This window comes from Pteropus vampyrus, unplaced genomic scaffold (genome assembly GCF_000151845.1).
Source record: "Pteropus vampyrus isolate Shadow unplaced genomic scaffold, Pvam_2.0 Scaffold21, whole genome shotgun sequence".
Classification (NCBI taxonomy): Eukaryota; Metazoa; Chordata; class Mammalia; order Chiroptera; family Pteropodidae; genus Pteropus; species Pteropus vampyrus.
Window position 1 is genome coordinate 13,082,039 of NW_011888802.1, and position 18,167 is coordinate 13,100,205.

An 18,167-nucleotide genomic window follows, 5' to 3' on the forward strand; every position below is an offset into this window, starting at 1 on the left:
TAGTACCAAGAGAAGGAACTGAGAGGGATTGCGAGAAAGACACTGAGAGGGACCAAGAGAAAGAGACTGAGAGTAAAGGCTGTGAGAGGGACCCCAAGTGTTCGGGAATTCAGTTTATTCAGCATTCTTTAGTTCCTGTGAGTTAAAGACTTTGTTTATCCATTTTCTTTGATATGGACATACAGGGAGGAAGGGCAAGAATATGTAGCATGAAAAGGTAAGAATATGTAGTGGGAAAGGCCTGCTGGCAGTTCCCAGCCTTTAATCCACAGGTTCCCTATGATTTTAACCATAGGCAATAAATGATTTTATTTTATGTAGGGCAGCCACTTAGAGACTCTGTTTTTCCTGTTTCCCCTTCACAGGTGTGGGAAATGGGCTGTTAGCAATCCCTGCAGAAATCTTCCTGTTTGCAGGTGTTTCCCTGGCTTAGCTGCACAGCTGATGAGAATATTGCAGTCTCTGAATGTATCTTGATTTAACATCTTAATTCTCTTGCCAACTCCCTACATTACCTTCATCTCCTGTGCCTAGAACATTTTAAGTACTCAGTAAGTAAGTGTTGAAAGTACAGATCAAGTTTAGATGGAGAGAAAATTACAGAAATATGAGTTTATGGAATAAAGGCCTAAACTCATTTATTTTGTGATGTAGGAGCCAGAATGATTTTCTAGGCATGAAGAGGAAGGTGGAAAAAGTGGTTTATGAAACTGATAAATGCTCAGAATAATTTTTGGGAGGCAAAGGGAGGGGAGAAGACCAAGCACAACAAAAGGATTGTCAAGTAACATAGTCCAGTTTAAACTGGAGATTAAAAAAATGAGAAAAATGGAGAAATCAAGAGGCTGAAGATATCATTACAGGACAGTCTCATGGGGAAAAAGGAAAACAAACAGCAAACAGAAAAGACTACTCACATACTGCCCCCCCAAAAATGAAACTTAATATTTCTGAAAATTGAATTGGGTCCTGAATCTTTACAAAAACCATTAAAAATTTTCATAATTTCAGGAGAAAATGACTGCAGATATCTTAAAATGGTAACACCATAAAAATACTCATTTCAATGCTTAACTTTTGATAAAGAGCAAAAGCGGGCTTATGATTCAATTTAGTAGATTTATCACACATGCTCATCCTTTTAACAAATGAGAGTAAAAATCATAATGACATTGATGATGATAATAAGATATGAGTTGACAAAGAAAAACACAAAAGATTAAAAAGCAGATGGCCAAAGTAGATAAGGGAAGTCACATATCTGTGCAGACAAGGAATGTCAACATTTTTCACAATCCCTGAGAGCTAAAGACCTACAGACACTTGATATGTTAGGAGGAGAGGATAAGGAGAAGAGCAGAAAATGTGGAAACTTGTAGAGAAGTCTCTATACAGAGAAGCTGCAAGTCAAGGCCCCTCTTTCAACCACGAAAAGCCAAACTATTCTGTTTTTCCTTATTCTGCTGATATTGAATCACAAAGACTCTAGACTTAGGGATTCCAGGCATGGTGGAAGGCTGGGACAGGAGATGAAAAGCAAATGGGAGATTAAAAGACAGTTCACATTCTTTCACGCTCAGCCCATTACCAAATCCTGTCTCTAGACATGTCCTATCCCCTTATTTTCTGCATCTACATCATTTCGTTTACCACATATATTCCTTCTAAGGGAAAAATAAAGAATTCTCATCTGAAGAAATCAAATGCTGCAAACAGACTGTCAGTATTACAAATGAAATTTGCTGGTCCTTCAATGGAAAAAGTCAGTTCAGCTCCCCAGTGAGGCCCGCCAACCAACAAGATCCATCGCCTTTTTAGGATTTTACATTTAGATGTGAAAGACAACCAGATATTATAAAACCTTTGATAAATGCTGCAAAAAAATTAGAGAAATAAAAAGTGATATTGTGTCCTTGGAAGGAAAACTGAATGCTATAAAAAAGAGAATACAATAAAGATCTCTAGATAATTTTTTTTAAATGAAGGAAAAAGACAAGGAAATAAAAAGTAAATAGAGACTCAACTCGGAAAATTCAGAAAGAACAGAAAAGACCAAAAAAGCATTAGAGAAATAACAAAGAAATTCCTAGAATTGATGGACATGAATCTCCATTAGAAGCTCACCAAATACGCAATACACTGAAAGAGGATCAAGACAAAGACATACCATCATAAAATTTCTAAACATGTTATAAAATGACCCTAATAGCTTTCAAACATGAAAAATAACTGGAAAGACAAAGGAATCAAAATCAGAATGGCATCATTGGTTTCAGCATTACTCTCTAGGAGACAGTAAAAGAAAGCATTCAAAATCTGAAGAAAAATCATTGTCTAGTCCAACTACCAATAAAATACAAACATAAACTAAGATTTTTAAACATAACAGAGTTCAAATAATTTTTTTCTCATGCAGATTTGCTTAGGAGAGAAGTAAAATCAGAAATAAATAAATAAAAAGGAAAGGCACAGTATTCACGAAACCAAAGACAAAGCAGACATCTTATGAAGGTGAGCAGCAAAGGCAGATCCAGAAATGACAGTTGTGCTTCAGGTCTAGAGGACAACCTGTTCAGTATATAGAGAAAGGGCAGGCATGGCTACAGAAGGGCATTCTTGGGGCTGGTGTGTGTGAAAGAAAGTGCTGGTTTGTTAATTGCTATGTTTGTTTGTCAGGGAAATTCTGGATAGGTTATCTGACCAATATATTGACTATTTAGATACAAACAGAAAACAATAAAATGGGTAAAGAAGTGGAGTAATTCTTAAAGAAAAAAAAAGTTAAGAAATGGAAAGACAATCATAGTACTTGATTTACTAATAAGTAATAAAGTCACACACACTCTAAATAATCACAACCAAAATGTGTTAAAAACATATGATAATCAGCTGGTATGCACTGTACAGGCCTTCTGAATTCCTAATGTACCGAAATGCTTCTGTACCAGTTGGCATATAACGGCTATCTTGGGTGGCAATTTCTCCCTGAGAACCACCCTGACCTCTTTCCCAGACCCTCATGTCAACATGATCCAGCCACTACAGGGTTAGTAACTGCCTCGGCACCAGAACCTCCAAGATCCGACCGACTCCAGCTCTGGTTGATTCTTTGGTTGCTCTTGAGACCAAAACAGTTTTTAAATATTTTAATACCACTGGACTGGTGTGAGACCAAGTAAAGGCAGGGAGGTAGGAAAGTTCTTAATACTTAATTATTACAACAAACTCAGCAAATATCTAAAATTTAAGACATGCTATACAACTTGAGAAATACAAAAGACAATGAGAAGATTCCTTTCCTTAGAACATTTAATCCAGTTACCTGCCTTCAGTCATATTCTTGGATAGTTTGGATTTTCTTTAAAACTGAGATTGATACTACTGCAAATTTATGGTAAGCAATTTCAGCATCTTAGCAATTCTTCTACATAGTTTTACTCTACTACCTTCCCTAGTCTCCAGAGCAATTTCTAAATCATGGCTATCCTGAAGTTCCTTTCCTACCACATACCTCCTCACTCTCAGATGGCCTTACCTCCTCACTAATTCATTCAATAGATATTTATTACACACTATGTTCCACTCACCAGGCATTAAGCCTACAACATCCAACAAGATACATATGATTCCTGCTCTCATGGATCTGTCTAGTAAGAAGTCAGGTAATACCCAATTAATTATAATTAGCATTACACAAGAGTATAAGGTAATATTTTAGCACATAATGGAGCAACTTAATCTCATTTTGAAGATTTGTTAAAGTTTTCCCAAAGTTTTTCTCATAAGTGTTACTTTTTCTCCAATGTAATATTAAAGCCAAAAGCTAAGGCAAGCTAGAAGAGGTAGGGAGTGTCTACAAACACAAAGAAAAAGAAGTATGTGTAGATCCTCTGATGAGGAGGAGGTGACCCATTCAAGAACTTGAAATAATGCCAGTGTGGCTAGAACAGAAAGAGCAAAAAAAATTAGCAGTAGGAAATTAGACTAAAGAATTAAATAGGGGCCGAATTTGGAAGGACGTTTACAATGGTAATGATTCTGAACTTTACCATTTCTACTGAGGGATATTACATACAAGAGTGTCATGATCAGATCTGCTTTTTAAAAAACTTATAAAATGCAAAACCCCATTTAGAAATCTTGAGATCCACATGAGCATTAGAAATTCAACCTCAATGATGCTGCATTTTCCTAAGTTTGATTCTTGTTCTAGCATTTATTTTAAAAAGCCAGCTTTCCATTTCTTCCTAAGAAAGCGCAAATTACAGCCTTTAAAATTCTATACTCAAGTTTTCTACCTGTAAAACCTGAGAATTATCTCTTTTTTTGTACTTTTCAAAAAGTCAATAGTGGCAACATAAATACTATATAGAACTTGTGTCAATCAAAGATCTAAAATTTCCCTTCTTTTTGAGGGACTAAAATCCAAATCATGAGTTAATTATACTGAGATAATTTATTCATGAGAATATAATAAAAAGGTCTGGGATTATATTTTTGAAAATTTGCATTCCAAGTTACCTTTCTTTCATCATCATATCTAGAATGAATTCCCAAAATATCCTGAACATTAGCACTGGGAAATTTATTTTGGAGAACACTCTTCACATTGTCCACAGTGAGTGTATTTTGTTTCTTCACTTTTTGGTACATCTGTGGAAATAAAAATATTATAATTTTCATCTTACAGCAATTATTTTTTCTCTTAGCATGCAGATAGATTTATAAATTAAATATGCTTTATATTATTTAAGTTCTAAGCATACTATATACACAAAACTACATATACATACACATACTCCACACAAATAAATCATTTTAACCATTCAATACCATCTTCTAATAAAAATGGTTTTGTGAAATTCTATAGCTTTCAAAAATAAATTTATATTATATTCAATTAAAATTACTGATTTTTAATAAAATAATGGTTACCTTATTTAAAAAAAGATATATAAAATATTTTAAATGACTAATTTCAGAAATGCTCTATTTTCATTTCTGATTGCTCTTCAGTAAATACCTTGATGAGATTTTCTCTGTGCCTCTATTCTTCCCCCAGTCTCAAATGTTCTAAATGAAATGTAAGCTGTTACTCTTTTTCTTTTTTTGTTACATTTCCCCCTTCATTATAGATCCTCTACTATGACCCAGGGAATGTTCTAGACATGGGGAAAAGTACAGCTTTGCATTGAGAGGGCATCTTTGAGCAGATGACTTGGTAAAGACATAAATATGAAGAATGAGCTAATATTAAGACATTCAAGTACAAACACCATTAAGTATCATTTTGATATATCAATTAAGAATATTCTTTTTAGTCCCAATTCATTTAATTATTACCAGAGCCAATCCTCAAATTATGGCTGACAGAATCTCCATGTTATTCCTCATAAGAAATTAGCATTCTTCTTTGCTTTCATTTTATCACTAAACTTTGTAACCTGGTCCTTGAAGCACAGGTTTGTAATTAGACTCCAGAGTAGTTTTATGAGCTTCTCAATTTACCTATGTTTTCTCCTCATACCAAAGCAGAACATATTATGATCCTAATAACTTTAAAAAAGTGACAAGTTCAAGCTTCTGTAGTACATAAATTGGAATTAGAAAAATGAGATTTTGCATGAAGTAAAAGTTACATATGAAAAGTCTTTGAGATCAGTTATTTTACTATTAGTCATTTATAAATATTAGATACTCCTAAGGTGTCTAAGGCAGCCAGAATGCCTTGCATAAGCTATTTAGATATACAATAATTCAGTCTTCTTATACATTTAAAAGATTTTAAAAACTGCTATGCAACTTGGTAAACAAAAATGAGTGTTAACATATGTTGAGGCCTAAATATTAAAATGGACAGTCCCCATGAACAGACCACATAACACAGGAAATTGAACATCACCAATGTCCAGTGGTAACGTACAACTTCCCTCCCATTCCCATCTCCTCCTGCTCCCTAGATGCAAACAAGCATCATCCAGTTTGTTTACCATTCCCTTAAGTTCTAGAGTTTGATAAAAATGTATTCCCATGCATTATATTTAGTTTTGTTTGCTTTTGAACTTTAAAGTACATGGTAATATGTTCAACTTCTATAATGTCATTATGCTTCTAATACAGACATGCTTTTGCATATCTTGTTCTATTATGTGAACAGACCAGTTTTACCCATCTGTTTTAGTACCGACATATATTTCCCAATTTGTTGCTATTGGGGATTATTCCACTAAGAACAGCCTCTTATGGCACAGGTACAAGAGTTTCTCTTTGAGTGTGTGTGTGTCTAAAGGAATATGCAAATTTAACTTCAAATCTGAAGTATTATCAAATTGTTTTTTACTGTGGTTGTACCAATTCATATTCTTATATATGATACTGCCAACTTTAATAATTATTGTCAAATAACAGAGTATAAAAGAATATCTCAAGTAGTCTATTTGCATTTTTCTCATTTCTGAATTATCTTGTTTACTTATCATTAACTGTAATAAATATTTACCAAGAATTTCAATAAATTTTTATTTACCATTAATGTACCCTAGTACACTTTTTAAAAAATCTTTTATGCATTTTTTTCTCTTGGATTTTCTTTTTGATTTGTAGGAAATTTTTATATCACAGGATATAAATCTTTTATTCCTTATATATATTGCAAATACTTTTTTTTCTTGAAACTTATGTCCTCTTACTTCTTGATGAACACTGGTTTTAATTTGTAATAAAGCTAAATTTATCAGTATTTTCCTTCAGACTCAAGACTTTTTAAGTCTTTACCAGAAAACTCTTACCTCCCTTGGGATCCTAATTTCTTCTAAAAGTTTTAATGCTTTTTCACACTAAACTCTTAAGCTAACAAATAATTTTTACATAAGGTGTTAAATCTTATCTGTTTGTATTGTTATAATCAATTCTCCAGCCACCAACTGTTGAAAGTCTAATCTAACTTATTGTAATAGCATTTCCGTATTCTTCAGTTTTGGAGGTTCCAAATGTTTCTTTGATCTATATCTTTTCCTTGAACCAATACTATACTGTCTTAACCTAACTTTATCTATCTTATTATCTGGTATAGCTGGTCACATCACTTTATAATTCCTTAAGAGATCCTCAGCAATTCTCAGCAATTTTACTCTTCCATATAAATTTTATTTATTTTTCCATTTTATTTTTTCAGCTTTACTGAAGTATAACTGACAAATAGTAATATATTTAAAGTGTACAAAATTACGATTTGATAAACATAGACATTGTGAAAGGATTCCCAACATAGAGTTAATTAACATATCTATCACCTTATTAATTATTTTGGTAAGAACATTTAAATTATACTCTCTTAGCAAATTTCAATTATACAATGCAGTATCATCAACCATAATCACCATGCTGTACATTAGATCCCCAGAACTTATTCCTTTTAGAGCTGGAAAGTTTATACCCTTTGAACAACAACTCTTCATTTCTCCCACTTCCTGGCAACCACTTTCCTACTCTTGAGTTCAGCTTTTTAGGTTCCACATACAAGTGATATTATAGAGTATTTATCTTTCTCTGTCTGATATATTTCACTTAGCATAATGCCCTCTAGATTCATCCATATTGTTGCAAATGACAGGATTTCCTTCTTTTTTAAGGCTGAATAATATTCTGTTAGGAATGTGTGTGTATACATATATATGCACATTTTCTATATCCATTCATCTTTTGATGGGCACTTAGATTGTTTCCATACCTTGGCTATTGTAAATAGTGCTGCAATGAACATGGGAGTAGTTATCTCTTTGAGATACTGATTTTATCTTCCTTGAATATATACCCAGAACTAGGATTGCTGGTTTATACTATAGAACTATTTTTAATTTCTTGAGGAACCACCAGACATATCAGTTTACATTTCATATATTTACTGACCATAGATGCATAGGTTTATTCCTGGGTTCTTGGTTCTTGATCTCTGTGTCTGCTTTCATGCCAGTACTATGCTGTTTTGATTACTATAACTTTGTAACATAGATTGAAATCAGGAAGCATGATGCTTCCAGCTTTGTTCTAGTTTCTCAAGATTGCTTTGGCTATTCAGATCTTGTGTGGTTTCAAATGGACGTTAGGACTTTTTTTTTCTATTTCTGTGAAAAATGCTACTGGAATTTTAATAGAGATTGCATTGGATTTGTAGACTGGGTAGTACGGACAATTTAACATTAATTCTCTAATCCATGAACATGGAATACCTTTCCATTTATTTCTCTCTTCTTCAATTTCTTTCACTAATGTTTCATAATTTTCAGTAAAAAGATCTTTCACTTGGTTACATTTATTCCTAAGTATTTTATTCTTTTTGATGCTATTATAAATGGGATTGTTTACTTACTTTCTCCTTCCAATAATTCTTTGTTAATGCATAGAAATGGAATTGATTTTTGTATCCTGTAACTTTAATGAATTCGTTTATTGTTCTAACAGATTTTTGGTGGAGTCTTTAGGGTTTTCTATGTATGAGATCATGTCATATGAAAACAGAGACAAATTACTTCTCCTTTTTTTTAATTCAGATGCTTTTTATTTATTGTTCTCGTCTAATTCTCTGGCTAGGACTTCAAGTACTTTGTTAAATCAGATGGTGAGAGTTCGTACCCTTGTCTTGTTCCTGATCTTAGAAGTAAAGCTTTCAATTTTTTACTGTTGAGCATGTTAGCTGTAGGCTTGTCATATATGGCTTTTATTACATTGAGGTACATCCCTTCTATATCCAATTTGTTGAAAGTTTTTATCATGAAAGGATGTTGAATTTTGTCTTTGTATCCCAAGAATAAATCCAACTTGATCATGGTGTATGATCATCTTAATGTACTGCTGAATTCAGTTTGCTAATGTCTTGTTCACTGCTGCTTCTTTTGCTGTTTTCTTTTGTGCTTAGCTGATATTTCGTAGTACATCATTTCATTTCCTCTTTTAATTTTTAAACTACATTTTTAACTTATTTTCTTTGTGGTTACTCTAGGAATTACAGTATATACTAGAACTTAGCACAATCTACTTCCGCTAACCCTAACTTAATGTTGTGAATATACAGAATTAAAGTTCCAAAATAGATCCATTTCATCCTCCACTCCTTTGTACAATTATCATACATCTATACAAGTCAGAATTTATGTTTTACTCAATTTTCTGTAAATTAAAGAGAAAATATGTTAATTCAACCTTCTATATTTACCCATATATTTATATTTCATTTACTGCTACCATTTCATTTCTTCCTGTGAATTCGAGTTACCATCTGGTATCATTTCCTTTCAGCCTAAAGGATTTCCTTTAGTAATTCTTCTGAAGCAGCAAGAAATTTTCTGTCTTTACCTGTAAATATCTTTATTTCACTTTTTTGCAGGGATCATAGTTCTTGTTGCCTCTTGGTGAATGCCTGAAAATAGACTTACTTCATGTATTTTTTTATCCAGTTTTATAATTGCTAACTGTCAGATGGTTCATCTGTTGTCAGTTACTCTATCACGGCCAAGTCTTAAAGTGCTTTTCTATTCTCAAACATGCATTCATCAAATATTCATTAAAAACGTAACATACATTTTTTAGATCTTAAACTTGTAAAGTAGTGAGAAAAAATTAAATTACTTGTACATTTGTATAGCCACTGTGCAAGAGAGCTGAGATATAAAGTCAGATCATTTTACTGTACTTACTCTACCAAAATTCTCTATCACATTTCAATAATTTTCATATACTATTATGATTTTGGCCTTCTATTATATTTCCCCTCTCTCCTGACACATATTTTTCAAATTATTTAATTCAGATAAAATAATTTGCTCAGTGAAAATAATGAAGCAGTTTTAAAGAAATTTTATAATTCACGTATTTTACTAAAAGACTAGATTTTGCTCAAATTATTTTAAATTAAAGCTAAGTCATCTGAAAGACATAATACATTCCCAACTGAAATTAGCACAATAATGTTTTACTTTGCTATGGCGTACACAAGTTTGGGGGTCACAAGCACACACAGTTTGAATAACCATCAACACTGTCGTACTTCAGACCCTAGTGGATTCTAATATGCTTTCTCTAAATATTCCTTCCTCATTTATTTTTCCTTCTCCTTCCTCCTCCAATTGTCTAGCACATCTTATAGGCCATAGCACATATTTAATAATTACTTTTGTGCTACTCTGTATCAAATGCTATGGTTTCAAGTATAACTCGGTTTTCTAAGAGATTATAGTATTGTGCTGAATATCATGAAGTAGATAATTCAAAAGGCAAGTAATTGAAAAATATGCCACCACATGCAAATTAATGTCTGATTCAAAATGCTTACAGAATAGAGATTCAATAGAATTAAGATAACTTAGGTAAAGATAATTTTGGAAGGTCTTCAAGTTTCTTAGTTTTGACAATCATATTGATCCTTTTATAATAAGGTAGCTGGGCCTTAATAAAAGTTACGTCAATTTGACTAGGTCCCTTAAAACTAACAGACTGAGATGTAGTATTGACATGTATTCCATGGCACTATTTTACAGAACAAAATACATTCCAAGTCACTGAAGTGTAGGTAGTTTCTATACTCCAGGATAGTGAATTAATGAAGGATTTAGTGGTTTTCCGGGGAGTTATAGAAAGAGGGTAGAAAATTTATAGTGCTTTGCTAATTTCATTCTCAGTTGAAGAACCATTCCTTGTTTATAATAATGACTAACAAAGACCAATGAATTTAAAAACAGAAGTTATTTAAGCTATAACCTGACTTTCTTAATAACAACAATATAATGCTTTAATACATTTCTATTCTTTTCATGATGGCCCATAATAGTTTCAAAACCTCAATTATGAAATAATTGTCCTCTCTCTTATTCTTCCTTAATCAAATTCTTATCAATTTCTGACTTTTCTTACATAATCTCTTTGTCTCTGTATCAGCCTTACCATTTCCATAACACTTTACCGTCATGAAGTGATCTCCTCCTTTTAAAATTTCTAGTGCCTATATACTTTGTCATTTAGAATATTTAACTTCGCAATAATCTTTTCTATTCATGATTTTATTCAAGACCTAAACAATTCTCCCGACTAATCATTTTTTATTAATATGCTTCCCTGTAAACTATACACACAATTTAAGTTCCTTTATTGTAACCCTCAGAAAGTTTAAATATTTTGGTAGAACCTCAGTTGTATAATACATAAAGTGGAGATAATATTATGCACTTCAGTTGGGAGTTGCAAGAATCAAATTCATCATCTGTATTAACCTCCACCATAGTTTTTATAAACTTTAAAGTGACAAAAAAAACAGCAAAGCAAAGAAACCCACTATATGTTGTAAAAAAATTATGCCTCATGCATAAACTTACATGTGTTATGGAAACAAATGCTTGTGATACATCATGTTCTTCTGCAATATAGTTGAAAGCTCGCCAAAGAGCAACTCCAGCATCATTCATTCCATTGACTTCATCATCTGTATTAATAATGAACACAAAACCAATTCTGGGAAAAGAAGATGAATGAGGAATGTCACAAATACCCCTTAAACCACAGTAAGCCACAATTTTTAGACGCTATTAGACTATAATATCTAGATGGAATGTGTTAGTAGATGGAGGAAAGGGGAATTTTATTTGAAAAGGTTTGATTTGTAATGCCTAGTCACCAAAAATCTTCATATCTGATGGAATCTGCCAAAATGTAAATTCTCTCTGGTGGTAACATTATCAAATGACCCATGGTTTTCCAGGAAAAAAGAAAAAAACGAAAAAGTGTAATCTGAATACAACCACAAGGAGATGAATCCATCTTTAAGTACCCAAGGTAATCAGATGATTCTCTCAGGAAGGCAACAAGATTACCAGACAGCTTTGATTAACAGTCTTTCATAAAGATATATGATACTTCACAACACAGCTATGTTGTGTTAGGAACTAAAGATAAACCACTGCTTTGAATTCTACGTTGATATTCTGTGTAATACAACATGAACATCATTGGCTTTCCATCAGTTGACTGTTATTAATTGACAATTACCTCAGAGGAATTTTATGATAATATAAACGTTCAGCAAGTTTTATAAAATCCATGGTATATTCTTGAGCAGGATCAATAAACAGAACCTAAAAGAAAGCAGATAGTCTATAATTGCTATTTGTTTTAACACTTTAGAATTTTGAAATTCAATTTCTGTAGCCAAAAGTATGAAATTCGAGGTACAATTTTTTTTAGAAATTTCTAGCAATTCTAAAGAATTTTGAGTAATGGATATAAGAATTTCAGTTTATGAAAAAGCTGCATATCAAAATATAATAATACATGGAATTTAATACCATATTACTCATCCTCCTTTTGAAGCATAGCATAATTTTTATAAGAAGTGAAATATCAATTTTTTTAAAAAAGGAAATAGTAATTGAATTTTGACCAAAAAAAACAGCGTTAACTGCTCACTCTAGGTAGATGTAGGAAAATATTCACTTCCCATGTGAAAAAAATAAAGCTCTAGGTGTATTAACTACATTTTAAAGTTTTATAAGGTTGTTTATATTGTAATAATGAATTTATATGCTGATAAAATGCTATTCATGTATTTCCCCTGAAATACTAAACTTTAATCATTAGTTCTTTATAATACAGAAGAAAAGTTCTATCATAAATTCCTTTCAGAAAATGTAAAAATAACTCATCAATTTAATACCGGTATTATTAAAGTACATGAAGGCTAAATAATAAGAGTCAGATTATGTGACATTGCTAGCTTTTGATACCTAGTCAAGCCATGCCACCTCAAGCTTGTTGCATCACGCAAATATTTCTTTATTACTCAGATGCCCATTTGCCGAGAGTGGGTAATTCAAAAAGAATGTTAATATCTTTATAAAAGATGTATACAAAAACATGAGAATATAAAACTTACCAAATTATGAAAATTACGCCTTATGGAAGGTATACTTCCAGGGAGTATTGGCTTCAGAAGTTCCTGGCAACTTGTAGGCCACATAACGTACAATTCGTCATTTTCTAAGTCATTAATCCACTAGAAAAAAATTCAGAAATCTGTTAAAGCTATATTAAGATAATAAATTATTTTCAAAGACAGATTTCACTCTATCAAATAAAAATATCAGAGGATTTTTTATATTTCTGATGAAATATAGGAAGCCAGTTGAGTATTCTTTAAATGAACAAATTATGTATAATTTTATATTACCATGCCCTTTTATATTGTTTCCCCAAAAAACACTGAGACCTTTAACTCACATGTTTGCTTTTCATTGTAAAAAATAAAATTAAAAAAAAATTAAATAAATAAAATGGTATAAAAATTACTCTCCATAAACCATGTAAGAGAAAGAAGTATTTATCTTAATTATCAGTAGTATAGGAGGCAATGAGGTCCTCCACCTCCCCTTCTCAAATTTAAAGTCTTGGACATAAGAAAAATAAATGTCTAATTAAAGTTATAGAACATATACTAAAGGACACAGAGAAAAAAATAATGTAAAAATCAAAACAGTGTAAGAGAGATGAGCAACACAGGTAAAGGCCTAACATACATATTGCCGAAAGTCCAAGAGGAGAGAAAGAATAGGACAAAGATACTTGAAGAAATCAGGGGGCTCTTGGAGTAACCTAAACATGAGTTTGGGGAGTACTTAACTAAGTCAGAAATGGTGGTTTTAGAGAGAAGACAGAATTAAGAGACACACACAAAGCGGGATGACTAGAAGTGAGGAATTTAAGGTAATTCATGGATTTCAGAAAGGAACACTGTATCGACATTGAGATATTAGGCTCTAAGAGAGGTAGGCTTTTCCAGGGAGGAAGAGAGGAAATTGGAGAGGAAGTTAACTCAGTTTTAGACATACTTAGGATGTCTACAAGACATGTAAGGAGGGTTAACAGTGGATGGTTGCAACAATTTCTATTTCAGTAGTTAACAAATATGATGGGGATCTGGAATTAGTTTACTTTCACTGTAATTTGTCCTGATGATACCTGAGATAGAAAGGAGAACTTTGGTCCCCTGGAAAAGTCAGTAGTGTATCTTGTTTGTTTCTGAGGTAATTCTTGCGGAGATCTAATGTAATGGTAATGGAAATAGTGCTAAAGAGTGTCACAATATGCTAGGTGTCCCCTGTGAATTGAAAATCTCTGGAGACTCAGCAGTGTCTATGTTAGTTAACTGTTCTTCTATGGGAATTCCAGTGCAGAGGAGGAGAAAGCACCATGTGACTATCTGATCCCCTCGATGGTCAGTTATACTTATTTTAATGAGAAATGGCCTTATGCTTTATGTATTAGCCTCACTGAAGTTGAATAATGACTAGAAGTAGAGTCACTTTTAATGTTGATCAAAACAGCTGGAGGTGTTTATTTACAATGCACATTCCTTGGCCCCAATTCAACCCCTAAATCAGAATCTCAGAATAGGCCCTGGAAATTTCCGTTTAAAACAAGTGCCCTAGACCATTTTTATCAAAATACTGAAGTTAGAAAACTATAGTGATCGCCTTATAGCATAGGTGTTGGGTAAACTAATCGAGGTGATATCCCAATTCATTTTGGAGAACTATGAGAATAACACTGTAAATTACTCTGAACAGGCCCGGAGAGACTGAAGTGTCCATCTCTTTAGTCTCAAGTAAATACACAGAAGCAGCAACGATAACTGCAAGAGTAGCCTCACAATGTTGCATGCAGACTGGCACTGATTTTCTACTAATCTACCTTCATTAGTTTTGTTGGTCATAATTCTTGCCTTTGTATCTCTTGAGCTACCATGATACCAAATAAAAGATATTGTCATTTACAGATTAGAACCTATAAGACACAATCTCCTCAATGTTCAAGGAACTATGTAGTCCAGTTGAACACAAGATGGGCCATGGTATTATAGGATGATTCTGAGAAAACCTAAGAACTTAAAAGATTTATAATTTATATCTTTTGGGGTTTCTTTAGGGAGTGCCATCAGCTAAAATGGCTAAGAAATTCCAAAACTCCACCCTTACATAAAATCAATGAAACACCTGAAAATCTGTGGGAATCAACATCTTAAGAACTATGAAAACCAAAAGCTTGCAGCACCCCTGAGAGTGTTAAAAAAAAAAAAAGGCTGAATCTCAGTAAAAACAGTGAGATTTGTGGTGTTATAAATTACCCTTGTCCCATCCCCCACTTACAAGCCTTGAAAATGACAGCCCGCACTCTAGTACCAACACTGGAAAGAGTAGAACAGACCTCATTCTGAAAGAACTGTAATTTTTTATTTCAACTGTCTGATAACCTGCTGAAAAGATTTGTTTTTATCCTAACTCATAATTTACCTAGTGTTAAAACTGCTACCCCAATTTGTGGAATCTACAGGCAAATGTTTTAGTCACTCCTGCCTGAGGTAATAGAAAACATCTGGGACAAACAATACAGTTACCAAAAACCTAGTGAGGAAAGGCTGGAGAATGAGACGTTTTGGGAAATAGGGCTTTCAGAAGTTGACATATTCCTGAAAATCTAAGAGGCCATGTAGGTGCCCAGGGATATGAATGTGCTCAAGAAGACCTGGGAAAGCCCTAGGGTCCCACCTCCGGCTGGCTCTGAAGTGCTATGCAAGTAAGAAGTGAAGACTAAAGCAGAGATGCAGACTCGACCTCCCTCCATTTACACACACACACACACACACACACACACACCCTCCCCCCCGCCCCTCTGCAAAGACTGGGAGATATTTTGATTCCAGGTATTCAAGTAAATCTGTCCAATATTTTATAGATAACTACGCTAATATAACAGAGATTTCTGTGGCCTCATATGAAAATGTATAGAATACAGAGTTTTCAAAATGAGTGCAGAGAAGTCACTAAACAAATACCAGAAACAACAGCAAGCAGCAACAACAACAAACTCTGGGGAGGAGTGAGAATCTGATTTCCAGAAGTGCTACACTATAGTTTTCAAAATGTCCAGTTTTGATGAAAAGTTAAGAGGCAATGAAAAAATCCTAAAATAAGCAGTAGAAAACAATTTCATTTGTAATAGCATCAAGAAGGGTCAAATACTTGGAAATAAATTTAATGAGGGTGAGACTTGTACAGTGAAAGCTACAAAACATCACTGAAAAAAATGAAAGATGACCTAAATAAATGGAAAGGCATTCACATCCATATATCAGAAGACTTAATATGCTTAAATAGCTATACTCCTTAAATTGATCTACAAATTCAACAAAATCTCAATAAAAATTCTGACTGCCTTTTTTGCAGAAATAGACAAGCAGTATAGCAGAAAACTTTAACCATGGGAAATGTGACTGTGCAGAGGAGAGAGGCAATGGGAACATCAGGGCTGCTCCTCCACATGAGGAGTGACTGTCCTCTACTGTCAACCTTAAGAGAACCAGGATGTTATTTTATAAAGGGAGCTGTAAAGTTTCTTTATTAAACTATTTATGTCCAGAATAGCCTTGACAATTACTTCCCTCATTTTCTCAGTTTGACTCACATTCCTAGCATTCTTTTACAAATGCTAAAATGCTTAAAATAAAAAGCACAAAGTATTAAGATCATTAACATGGTCATTTCTGTTTCTGATAAAACATTTACAGAAAACACATTATTGAGCTCAAAGACAGCCAAATAAAAGTAAAATCTACCCAATGAAAGAACATGGCCTAAAGAGGAGTAAAACCAGTTGCAATAAACATTAACAAGTCACTTAGTATTCTAGAAAATATGAATGATAACTAATAACTTATGTGATTTTTCCTGAGTCTGAGGGGTTTGATGTTCATGGTGCTGCAATGGTTCTGTGATTCTTGGATGGTAAACTACGTAAATGGAAAGGCTGTTCAGGTAAGAAAAAGTACCCATTATAACTGATCCTTCAGAGTAAATCCCTTAGATTTTTATATTAAACAATTAGCAAGCTATTGAGAGGTAATGTTTTTTTCTCTTAAAAACTTTTTTCCCTGACCATATTAACTAATACATACCCAGTGTTAAAAACCTGGAAATTATAGAAAAGCATGAAAAACAAAACTACCCATTAAACCATATCAAAAAAATTTGCTTCCCAAGTATGCGATAAGGGATAGTGATGAAAAGAAAATTTCATGGTCTAAGGACAACTTTTGTGCTTTAAATGAGAGAGAGTAATGTAATCAGATTTCAAAAACCTCACTCAGGCCATAACACACAGACCAGAATGTTAAGAGGGCACTGAAAATTGTGTAGGCAAGACTTTTATTATATTAAGGCAACAATATTACATTTGGTATTTATTTTTGCTATTGTTCATGTGGTTATTTTGATGTTGTTGTTGTTTTATCTTTAAAGCAGGAAAGGATTCTAAATGAGTGACGTGTTCTTGTAAGGAAATGCAAAGAAAACGAGGAAGAGGAAGGAAGACTTAATTAAGAGTGAGAAGGATGCACCTATATTTTTACTTTTTCTTCTCACTGATTTCTGCTAGAACCTCTTTCAAAATGCTTAAATTTATTTTAAAACCTGCCAGTATTTGATTTCATGTTAAGTTTTAAATCTACTAAAGGTTTTAAAACAAGGAATTACACGAGCACTTACCATTACTGAAGAATGCCTAATATCTAATACATAGGTATTGCCCCAAACATGTGAATTTAATTTCAAAAATTTGCTCATATATTCTCCGTTGATCCCAAGATTGTGAAGGCCATTCATCATTTTTCCTTCTAGTTTCAGCATATCCAAAATACTTTAAAGAAAAAAAATGTTTTATTTGCCAACATTTTTCAAAAAAATTCTTTAAAGTTTTTCTCGAAGCATTAGAAACAAGTTTCACCGGTATTTTTATTAATAGCAGGAAAATATATAATTAAACCAATTAACAAATAAGACAAGGAATTCTTCTAATTAGTTATCTAGGTTAAAGTTATGTTAAGGGTTCTTTGTTTTTTAAGTGGTTAACAAAATCTTACTATTTAAAAGACGAAACAAAAAGGAATAAAGTGTATTTATTATATTCCTTACCAAAGAAACAAGAATAAGCTCGTTCTCTGACCAAGCCAAAAATGAAGGGAAAAATATACCAGGTCACTCTTTTGATAAATCTACTACAAAAACAAGATCAAACATGATCTAAAATATATAAATTTAGTACAGAGAAATCCCCATTAAAGCATGAAAGTTGAC

General features: G+C 32.9%; 1 protein-coding gene across 2 annotated transcripts in view; it reads right to left on the reverse strand.

Annotated features, from left to right (window-relative positions):
* Window positions 1–18,167, reverse strand: part of UGGT2 (UDP-glucose glycoprotein glucosyltransferase 2) — a 150,078-nt gene that overhangs the window by 83,533 nt on the left and 48,378 nt on the right. For both annotated transcript variants that reach the window (XM_023528008.1, XM_023528007.1), the window contains exons 12-16: window positions 17,580–17,730; window positions 12,917–13,036; window positions 12,034–12,119; window positions 11,364–11,499; window positions 4,522–4,653 (exon numbers count right to left, since the gene is read on the reverse strand). In XM_023528008.1, the coding sequence (XP_023383776.1) occupies window positions 4,522–4,653; window positions 11,364–11,499; window positions 12,034–12,119; window positions 12,917–13,036; window positions 17,580–17,730 (625 nt within the window). The remainder of the gene's footprint in view (window positions 1–4,521; window positions 4,654–11,363; window positions 11,500–12,033; window positions 12,120–12,916; window positions 13,037–17,579; window positions 17,731–18,167) is intronic.